The sequence below is a fragment of the Lipophrys pholis genome (genome assembly GCF_963383615.2).
Source record: "Lipophrys pholis genome assembly, chromosome: 19".
In the NCBI taxonomy this organism is placed as follows: domain Eukaryota; kingdom Metazoa; phylum Chordata; class Actinopteri; order Blenniiformes; family Blenniidae; genus Lipophrys; species Lipophrys pholis.
In genome coordinates, this window is record NC_137647.1 from 5,325,679 (window position 1) to 5,337,210 (window position 11,532).

At 41.6% G+C, this 11,532-nt stretch overlaps 1 protein-coding gene across 2 annotated transcripts; it reads left to right on the top strand.

Moving 5' to 3' along the window:
• Positions 1-953: 953 nt before the first annotated feature.
• On the top strand, positions 954-11,087 carry csf2rb (colony stimulating factor 2 receptor subunit beta). Of its 2 annotated transcripts, none has more exons than XM_080487732.1 (15): positions 954-1,022; positions 2,412-2,601; positions 3,173-3,290; positions 3,366-3,538; positions 3,615-3,769; positions 4,275-4,419; positions 4,549-4,681; positions 4,774-4,913; positions 6,131-6,264; positions 6,368-6,551; positions 6,967-7,063; positions 7,205-7,271; positions 7,373-7,455; positions 7,650-7,806; positions 8,608-11,087. In XM_080487732.1, the coding sequence occupies exons 2-15, from the start codon at positions 2,511-2,513 to the stop codon at positions 8,986-8,988; spliced, it is 2,058 nt and encodes a 685-aa protein (XP_080343858.1). In that variant the 5' UTR covers positions 954-1,022; positions 2,412-2,510; the 3' UTR covers positions 8,989-11,087. The 2 variants fall into 2 exon arrangements, with proteins under 2 accessions (XP_080343858.1, XP_080343859.1); XM_080487733.1 differs by having other exon boundaries at positions 954-1,018.
• The last annotated feature ends 445 nt before the right edge of the window (positions 11,088-11,532 follow it).

Sequence of the window (11,532 nt, forward strand, 5' to 3'; positions counted from 1 at the left end):
ATGAGAACAAGTTCACTACAGTGTCACTAATAATATAGGATGAATGAATGTGCTGATTCAACAATTTAGTGGACTGAAAAGAGTGTAAGCAGAATAACTGTATCTGGAGAAACACACACACACCAATGAGGTGAATTTTTATGCAAAATAAGTCAGAATTTTGGTTGGTTTTGTGACACATTATGATCAGTCAACTATTGAAAAAGACCAGTACATACCAGGTGGGACCACTAGATGGCACTGCATGACCATAGAACAAAGCTATCACCAAAAAAAACCCTCCATATCTATGGCGTTTGACTGCAAGATAAATGTCGCCCTAGAGAAAAGCTATGCAGCAGAATTCAAACAGATGCAGCAGAAATTGGAAATGTAGGAGAAGAAAGTGAGTTGAGACATCGGAGACACTTATGAGCGACAGTGGCAGTAAACAGAGAAAGTGCTTAAGCAAACAAAAAGGCTTTGTTGGGGGTTAAAAGGCACAATAGGCAGAGCTGAGGGACAAATTCACAGGAACAGCAGGTTCTGCTCGTTGAGGCTCATCAAAAGTGCCTTTACATCTGGGCATGAAAAAACTGACTTATTCACTGCTATGATATAGGTTATAGAAACTCTCTCCAATTATGTTTTAGTCCTAACAAAAATATAGTGACGGGTTCAGATTGTAAACAAATGAAATGACTTCAGTGTCATAATACTAAGGTGAAGTGTCAGATAGCAAAACATTATAATAATCTGGAAATACTAGAGAACATCATAACAGAGAAACACAATCTGTACAAATATGTGATTGATCATTTTAACTCCTCTGTACTGTGAGTTTGCACTTGAAATATATACAGTATATATTTTTTTTTAATGGTTTTGAAAGAAAGTGAAAATGACATTCTATGGACAGAAAGGGGAACCTGAATTCGTCACACAGGCAACTCCCACAGATTCTCGTCCAGAGCACATCAGAAGCTGACAGACACAGAAGAACTCACTGAAGAGGGACAAGCAGTCTTCATCGTCTCAAGTGGGTAAGACCTTCAATACTTTTGACAAAAGGGGTGAAAGTTTGCTTCTTGAGGAAATGTTGAGTTGATTTTGTAGGACTATCTGTCTGGTCTTTATATATATATATATATATATTGCATTCTTTAAATGTTTATTCTGTATATTGGTCATCTTGGGTCTTCCTGTTTGGTTTTCATTACATCTGATAACAACTGAGAATGTGAATAAACAGTTAAAGTCCAACTTGTGGAATGCCTAGTGACGTTTTAAAATAAGACCAAAAAACATTTGTGATCACTCTCCTTTACACATTAAAACCTCTTCAGAAACAATGCATCACAGGATACAAGTATTTATTTTTACCCTGTTATGGAAAATCACTTACCCTTGACTTCCCGAGTTGATGGTATTATGTTGGCGTCCTGCACCGCAGATAAAAACAGGTTGAAAAGGTTGTTTAGTTTCACAGTGAATGGCAGATTACCACAATCTCCCGATGGGGTTTTCCCTCAAATACCAGCGATGAAAGCAACAAGCAGGTTGGAAGGCAGACAATTCATTTCAGTAGCACTTAAAATCATACACACACATATATATATATATATATATTATCATACTATAATATACACTTTTTTGATCATTTCTGCATATCTTAAATATTTAATATAAATACATCTGTGAAAGATAAAAAAAATTTTTTTTAACCGAGTTTACAAAAGAAAAAAAAAACACATAAATACAACAAATAGCAAATAAAGATGTCTTCAAATGAAATGATCACCCTGTCCGTGTCTTTTTGTTTCTGGGAGGAACAATGGATTTGGGCATTTATAATGAAATACAACAGAATTTGCAAAAACATTCCAGCCTTACAACATCAGATTAGAATAAAAATGATTAATTGTAGGGATTTGCTTTGCGATTCATTTTGAGAAAGAATAGTATTTAATCCAATCTAAAAACAAAAACCCCCCAAAAAAGACTGGCAAATCATTTTTCATATTTTTGATGTGTCTAATGGCAACACAAAAAAAGTGAGTGTGTGTGTGTGTGTGTGTGTGTGTGTGTGTGTGTGTGTGTGTGTGTGTGTGTGTGTGTGTGTGTGTGTGTGTGTGTGTGTGTGTGTGTGTGTGTGTGTGTGTGTGTGTGTGTGTGTCACATGTGCGAGAAAGAGATAAGCGGCAGGCGGATGTGTGGTCACGTCCCACAACAAGCAGACGAGTTCTGGTGGCCTGCTCATGACTCATTTCTTCACATTATTTCTAGTAAATCAACTAACACCCCCCCCCCACACACACACACACACACGCACACACACACACACACACACACACACACACACACACACACACACACACACACACACACACACACACACACACCATATAACCAACCTCTGCTCTCATTTACAGACTTCTTAATATGTGAGTACACCCAGCGGAGAGTTTTCTCAGGCCAACCCAGACCGAAGGGGAAGCAGAAGTCTTCAACCTTGACCGTCTGCAGGAACAATGACTCTTCTCTGGGCTCTGCTTTGCTCACTGCTCCCTGAAGTGGCTCTGCTCTCCGGCCCAGATGAGTGTGCCTTCCACGAGAGCAGCAGTAAGATTCATCTGGTGAAACCCTTCAAAAAAAAAAAAAAAAGACATGTAGTCTGTTAATCACATCAATGACAGGAATGGTTCCTGTTATTCCCATTTAGTGGTCTTTTTTTGTTTTTTTTACTCAGACTGAAAGTTAAAAACTACTTCTTTTGATTTCACATGTCTGACAAATAAAGAAGTTACGCACAGTGGTTTCTCTTCATGTTTCTCGAACAAGCCTGTTGTTCAGTGAAGAAGTCGCTTTGCAATTTCGGTTTGTTTAAATTAAAATCTCCGATTTAAGAAAACAAAAAAGCAAACACACTATTCAAGAGTAGATAACTATTTTACTGCACACAGAAATGTCTCCACGAAACTCATCTTTCAACACAGCGTTGGTTTTCTTACGTAACCCTCTAAAACATCATGCATCACATGTAGCTTTTACCTGTAATGAAATACTTTTACATCGTTGCACCACAATTCATTTTCAGTTTTAAAATGACACCCGTCAAGAAAGATTTGGCCAAGAAAGATTTGGCCAAGAAAGATTTGGCCAAGAAATTGTCCATTTCTTCCTCCTCACACAGCGTCCCCAGTGCTGGAATCCTTACAATGCCACAATGACTACGAGTCCCGTGTTCTTTGCAAATGGAGGAAACAGAGAAACAAGACTCTGCAGCTCTGGTTTGCGACGGAAAACGGCAGGTAAATGAACCAGTCAGCAGAATGTGTACGTTTGGACACTGCAGTCAAACAGCCTTGTCTTCGTTGTCTTTTCAGGGAGTTGTGTTTGCCGTACGATGCTGCAGATGCGGCCGAGGAACGAAATGATCACTGTATTTTTGAAACGGAGGTGTTAGCCATTGGCATCAAACACACGGTCTTCTTCAACACGGAGACACGAGGCCTCTGCGCCGCTTCGCGGCAAACTTCTCTGGATCTCCGACAGCACTGTGAGTTTAACTTTTCATCCTCTGTGTGTGTGAATAAATGACGCTCAGTGGTGCTCTCCGTCTTTGTGTTGCACAGTGAAAGCGCTTCCGCCTGTGGATCTGTCCACGCACGACGCAGGAGACGGAGCTCGACGGCTCTGCTGGAGGAGTCCTTACCCGACCTCCTCCTCCCTGAACAGAAACCTCACATTCCAGCTCGGCTACAAGACGCAGGGACAGGACAGCTGGACTGTGAGCACCAAACATGCAAAACACACGACTCGGCTTTCCTTCTCCTCCAAAAAACATATTATGTATATATTGACAGGAAGAGTTAACATCTAACAACCAATAATGGACATTTTTCTTCTCCACATTACTGCAGTTCAAACACATTCTTGAATTAGATTCAGCAACGACAAAGAAACTCGTCCCTTTGTACCCATAAACCATTTTAGATTTCCGCTCACAGGAAAACTTGCACAGACTTAAAACCCATGGGACACGTTGGTATTTGAATCTATATGCAAAACTGATATGCCACTTTAGTCTGTGTGATGCTTACAAGTTTTTATATACCGATTGAATGCCATGCTGACATTTATATTTCACACCGAGAACAAAAGTTCTAACACGTATTTTTCCATGAACTTGTGAAATCAGGACATAATATTAGATCTATTTCCACATATTTTCAACCTGAATGAAATCTTGCATCAGATTGGAGTCGCAGCACATCTCCTGTCACATTCTGCAGACTCAGGACGTTACAGACACCAGTGTGAAGCTGGAGAGGAGCTTGTTGCTTCCAGGCCGCAGGTATGAAGCCCGGGTGAGGGCTCGAGCCAGTGTGGGCCAGTGGAGCGTCTGGAGCCCCGCGGCGACCTGGCACACCGAACAAGGTACATTAAAAGACACCAGTTTACCGTCTTATCTCCATTCTTTACATTTTCTCGTCCTTTGTCCATTCTGGAGGGAGTCTGATAAGTGTCAGCTCCTGGTATTTATCTCCCCTTCGCCTTTGTTCCTAGATGTTGGGCAGATTCCCACTCTGCATTGTGTCCTGCATGGGGAGAAGGAGGTGATGTGCAGCTGGGAGGTGAGAGGAGAGCAGGATCATTTCATTACCTACCACCTGGACTGTCAAGGCAAACAGACTGCCCCGTAAGTTGAGCATGACGCCGGTGATACCACCTGGCTGCAACCGAATAATGCATCCGCCCAGGTGTGACGCAATCTTGTGTTATCCTGAAAAGATGCTGCAAGAACCTGATGGTCAGTTCCGAGCTCGGCGGGGCGATGCTGAGGTACAGCTGCTTGCTGACCGACTCTGAAAATCAGCTGCTGAGCCTCAGACCGATGCGCAGCGCCAAGACCTTCAAGGCCCACGAACACAGTAAGCAGACAAAATGTAAAATTATGCGGCGGGGGTGAATATTTGCTCAGAGCGTGACTGAGGAGAGAAGAGAGTGGGCCAAATTAAAAACACACAATGGGGCGATAAAACGGCGGGAGGCTGTGCACATAGTTGAACACTAAATAAATGTGATTAAATACCAGTTGGGCTCTGCACTACCCTCTGTGTGGGAAACAGTACACACCAAATAAACCTGATCTGGTTGGATGGATCGAAGAATCACTTCCAGGGTTTCCATACGTCTGACTTCTCTGTCCGGTGAATCCCACCGCAGCTCCATCGGATCGAGAGTCAGCGGACCCAGTCTCAGGGTTTCACTGCTTTGAATTTATTGGACCACCTTTCGTAGACACCGATCACTCAAGACAGGAAACATCCCACAAGAAAAAGATGTAGAATAGAAGCATACTTCAGTGATACCTTGGGGAAATTTGCTCCCTGAATTTAACCCATTTTCCTCTTCCGAGTTAACCTCAACAACTTGAGCTGGGGAGTTCAAGACATTTGCTCACAGACCCACAGCGGGAATCTATCACCAGTGGAATTCGAACCTGCGACCCTCCAGATAAAAGCTCGCTTCTCTAACATCTAGGTCACTGCTGCCCTAAAAAGCTGCAGATTCTCTGACAGTCATCTGGCATCGTAACATGTTTCTCACCAGACTCTCTTTGTGCCAAATATATATCCCACCTACGAACTACTCTAAAGTAAAAGTCCTGATTCTCTGAATGTAAAGGTCACCATAGTTTGGGCCTTTTCGTTCAGACATTACCTGTTGCTGAATACTGAACCCTACTGGCAACAAGAAGTCATTACAATGATAAGGCTGAAGAGGCAGAAATCCTGTTTTTAACTGATGTTAAAAACAAAATACTGATTTTCATAAATCATAGCAGCAGAATATCTGTGGATTTTTATCATTGAGAAGTCTGGACAATCAATCTATATTTTAACTGATGAGAATTGAAACACCTTCCGAATCTTGAGAAACTCCAGTTGCCTTTTCAGGATATTGCAGCAGATATTACAAATTTGACAAACTCCAACTCGAACGGGATGTTTTAAAATGTAAAATATGTTTACTCTATATTTATAGTCAAATGATGGGATGTAATCTTTCTATTTCTTAAGAGAAAAAAAACCCCAGCAGACCACAGTTTACTATCCATTTACCAAACTATGTCCTTGTTGCACAGTCCGTCCCAAACCTCCACAGTACGTCAAGATTCGAGAGAAAGAAAATAACTGGATCGTGGAATGGACGAAACCGAGCACAGCTTCAGAACTCAACCTGGCTTATCAGGCGTGTTACTACAGAAAACATGAGCAGGTGAGGAACTTGTTTCATCAGTGTATAAACCAAAATAACAAAATCAATTTATTTTTTTTAAAGTTTTGTTTTGATGTTACGGCGATGTGTTTCTCCTCATTAGGGATCTCCTGTGCTGCTGAACATTTCAGAGGGGTCCACATCACTGACCATCCTGGGAACAGCTCTCGTTCCGTCTCAGGAGTACAAGGTCATGGTCAGATCGTTGATCGACCCCGGAACCGCTTCCTCCTACAGAGGAATCCCCTCAGAGTGGACTGAGCCTGTGGACTGGACCTCGAGTGAAGGTGGTGTTACAGTAAAGTGCAGGCAGCGCCACCATACAGGAGTTATATAAACACTGATGGTCAACATCATGACTATCGGCAGTAAAAGCACAAATACCTTGACTTTGTACTACTTTTACTATAATGTTGGCAGCAATTAGAGAAAAATAAAAGACTAGTGAATCAGCACAAAGAATATAGCTCCAGTGGAGTTACAGTATCATGCATGTGATATTCCCATATTTATATAGATCCTGGTGAATTCTTTCTCTGTTATCACCCTCGACTGAATATTAACTCTGTCATGCACTTTATTGGGGTTAAAAACAGACATGGGAAGTGTATCCATTGTTCACTTCTACTGTAACAGTATTAGAAGCAAATATCAGCAGAGATTTTCTTGCTCACTCTGTTTTGTTTTTTTACCTCCTGACAGAAAGCTGGTCTTACAACATCATCATCCAAGTCCTCTACAGTCAGCTTTTGGTTATCGTTTGCTTCACTCTGTGCTGCCTCATTCCAGCTTGCCAAAGGTACTCGCATTGTTTTATATGTTAGCCTGAACACTGCCTGAAAACTCTACCAAGGCATTTTTAATGTTTTCATCTGGATTTTTATAATTGTCACAGTAATTTCTCTCTCTCTCTCTCTTCTTTTTTTTTTTAACAAACTAGAAAGTTACTTTTGTGGGTGGACTCTCTTCCCTCTCCAAGAAAAAGCAAAATCATCTGTGAGATTAAGGTGACTTTTCTTATAACTGTCCAAATCTTTCTCGATCTTAATGTTTTGCGACGGCTTCTTGTAATGCGTCTTTAACGTTGTCACACCGTTTTATGATCCAGTCTGCCACCAGCAGGACCCTGATTCAGAGCGGCGAGAACCCCTCCATAAGCAAGGTGCTACGCCTGGACAGTCTGTCTGCAGGGTAATATGCTTCACCAGAAAATAACAACATGTAATCCAAGATCAACTCCAGCTCCAATCGTGATAAGAACATAATGCAGTAATACGTCAGGACAAACTCACCCACCACCAGCCGACACTCCCTGCCAAACGAACATAAAATGACAAGGTGATGCATAACAGGAACAATTACCCTCACTCTCACTCCACCTGCAGCTCCTGCGATGTTTTACTGTGGCCCACCAAGGACGGCGACAATACGGGTCAGGACGAGGGCTGCCGGAAATGTAATAACCAGCCCTCCTCTGCTGTGGAGGTTAACGGCCCCGACACGTCTACTATAAGCTTCAGCGGCCCATACATCTTCTTTGAGGTCAGCAACTAACCATTTGTCATGTATCCAGACAGAGAATACCTCCGGCGGTTTAAATCACACAAAAAAAAGGCCAATTAATTAATAATTGTTCAATATCCCTAATTTCATCTATTGTTTTTTCAACACCGCTGAAACTCACAAAAGTAAGTGTGGGGATGAGTGACAATGAAATGTTTGACGCCTCATTGCTGAGTTATGTGACAACATGAGTGCAGGAAAATGACATATCGGGGCTTTTCAGAGATGATGTGCCTAACGAGTTCGAAAAAAAGGAAGTCACCATCCTCGGACAAGAAAAAGGAAATTGTTCAGCAAAATAAACCACTGCATGTCATTTTCACACTTTAGCCGACATTCAGTCTTAGACAGCACGCAATGTTATTTTGATATGTTAGACACATAATGAGAAATTGTTTTGCTGTATTGTCAGACTGGGTTCCAGCAACAATGAATACGCTAAGTTAATTTTCTATTAATTCAAAAGGTGACTACACACATCTATACATTACAGAGTACATGTGGGAGCTAAAATCCTACTTGTACTATCAACATCATGTCATTTTCTATTAAGTTATATTACCACATATAACTTATATGAAGTATTACCATGATTTAAATCAATATTCAAACCATTTGATCTACATTTCTGTAAGATTATTATTTTCAGAAAAAAATATCACCTAATATCTAAATAGTTTATATTTGTTTACCATTGTGTAGTTTTTTGTTTTGTCTGAGAAATGTGCTTTAAACATAGTTTATAAAGGTTAAAGTAATCAAAGTTGTTTGCTCTCCCAGTCTCCAGATCAGGTTTTGAGGTCAATGGAGGTCAAGCGTGAAGACAAAGACACGTCACGCCCTCCCCCGGTGAACTTCAGCCTGTATGGAGAAGGTTACGTGTGGCTCCCACAACGCATCGCCTCCGTGTCCACTCAGGATCTCACAACCCACAGCCATGACAGAACGAACCCATTCTCGCTCCCCGGCGACGCGGACGACCAGCCGGGTCCTGCCTCCACGCTTCACTCAGCCGCTCAGTCTGACCTCAGTGAGCCCATCGGCGAGGACCGACCCCCACAATGCACCCCGGGACCATTCATGCCTTGGCCCCAGGGTGGCACCGTCCAGCCCTCTGGGTACTGCCATCTCCCCACAGCTTTCATGGCACCAGCAGAGTAAGCGAAAGGATGCAAAAAGGACATCTCAGGGTTTTGTAGCATATATAACTATAAGGTTTTCATACATTTTGAACTTATCTCTCCTTTATGACTTTCACAGTTCAACATGAAAGCATTTGTAAGAGTCTTAAAGCTTATCAATGCCAACAACTGACCCAAATCAGCTGGCCCTCCAGTGTCTGACCATTGGAGGGCAATAGTGAGCCGGCCTGTGGAGGCGGTGCAAGCACATGAGGGATGGTCCAAATCCTCTCTGTTTAAACTGTTTGAGTCAGGATAGCAGCTGCGCTGGAAGTTCAGAGAGAAGCTTCAAAGTGTTTCACTGTTAGTGAGCTGGCGTTTGAGGAGATGCTTCAATGAAATGTACATGTTCATCTTTTCCTCTTCAGCATTACACACAGGATGTGAATTTACACCCAAGACTCTTCAGAAATATGTTGAAATCTGCTGCTTCTCTGGAACTTCCTAAAAAGGCCTGCCTTCGTCACAGCTGACTTAGAATGCGAACTTCCCTTCATGGGAAAAAGAAAGACAAGTTTATTGGCAGATACTGCATTTGTGTATAACATACGTGTTTTTACAAAAGTGTGTGAGCTAGGACGCACTGTCGATACCATAGCTTAGGTGTTGCAGAATGTATAGTGTCTATCCTGTTATTTGCTGATACTGTAACATTAAGTACAAACTGCTGGTGCAGTGCAAGTTTTACTTAAAGGGGACATATCATGCTAAATCCACTTTTTAGCCCTTAAATGCATTTTGTTGTATATCTAGAGTGTTTAGAAGTACAGAGAAGTTCAAAGTAGTCTCTTCAGGTGCTCCGTTAATATCTTTATATTCTGTTTTGGTCATATTTTGCGATCGGTTTCGATTTTTCTATTCTATATTACGTTTTTTGAACAATGACGTCACAGTATTCGCAGCGGAACTGCCAAATTAGGACATCGACACTTCGAGCAATCCGCCATTTTTGTTTCTCGCTGCGATTTTGTAGTCCAACCAAAGTTACGAGAGGATAAGTCGAAATGTTCGGTTGTTGGATGTCGTAACCCACAAGCTTCGTTACACCGTCTCCCAGCATCAGAACCTTTTCGAAGTGCCAGGTTGAGTTTTATTTTTCACAGAAATGTACCCACATCTGTGGGTAAGGTCATTTTTGTGTGCGCGAATCACTTCAAGAATGACTGCTTCAGCAACCTCCGCCAGTATAAAGAAGGATTTGCCGAAAGACTTGGTCTGATTGAGCGGTCAGTTCCTTCTATCTATGGAGACGACGAACAGAGCACTTCGGTAAGCTGTATATAACGCTAAAAAGTGTGATGATAAGACGTCCCTGTCATTGTTTTGTTAGCATTAGCAGTTGCACCGTCTTCATATGTTAGCGCTGTGTGCTCGTTTTAGATTATAATGTAACTTCTGTGTTAAATAGTCGTTGTAATACAGGCAGTATTGTAGTAGTGGGCATGGATGGAGACGTTAGTGTAAATATAGTAACACACCATTGCGTTACATCCATATGAAGACGTTGTTCTGCAGGTGCATCATCGTCATTTTCATCTCGCTCCGCCGGGTCCGACTCTGGCTCCAACATGTATGGCTGGATGGACAAATCTTCCGTTGTTGACATTTTGTAAATAATGTGTGAATATAAAGTTTCTGCGCCGCTAGATAATTGTATCTGTTCTATCAAACTACAAAGATGGCCGAACAGGGTGAAGTTGAACCGAGTGTGACCTCTGCAACCTGGAGAGGAGGGGTATGAAGTGTCTCATTTGCATTTGAAGAGACCGCCCCAAAACGAGTTGCTCTCAGAAGCACATCAGAAAAGGGGTAGAAAAGGGGCCTGTGGAGCTATAATAATGAGGAATTCAGACCCAAGCATTGCAGTTCCGCTTTATATAGACCACAACTGTATGATTTATATGTAAAAAGGAAGGATTTAAAAGCATGATATGTCTCCTTTAACTTCTGAAGCCAATGGGAAGATTTTAAAGCCATCAGTGTAACTAAAAAGTACAGTTATTGCAATATGTCTGCTTTGTCTGTCTGAGAAATATTAATATGTGCATTGATTTTACTGTAATAAACACATTGGGTGTGGTGAGCAGTATGAATGGTCATCCTTAGAAAATAGAAAAAACCCAACCAAAAAACGTTCTGTTGTATATCAGCTTAAAAACAGTAGCAAATACAAATAAATCATGAATTTTGTACATGGTCAGAACATGGCGTACATGGGAGTACAGCTGGTCTCTGGATAAACCTGACAGAGATTATTTGATCTAAAAAAAGAAAAAAAAAAGAAAATATAGGTCCTGATTATTAATAATGTATGGAGTCATAACAAATCAAGGTGGACACTCAAACATCTATGAACGAAGATAGACAGAGATTGTTTGGTTTTCACACAGCCTGTCAGGGCCATCTGGTGGCAACACATGGCAGTGCACTTTATATAAAGTTGACACAGCACACACATTCAGTTCTACATTCTCTGATAGGAAACCATATTTCTGTGTGAAAATGAGTCAGGTATTGATTACAA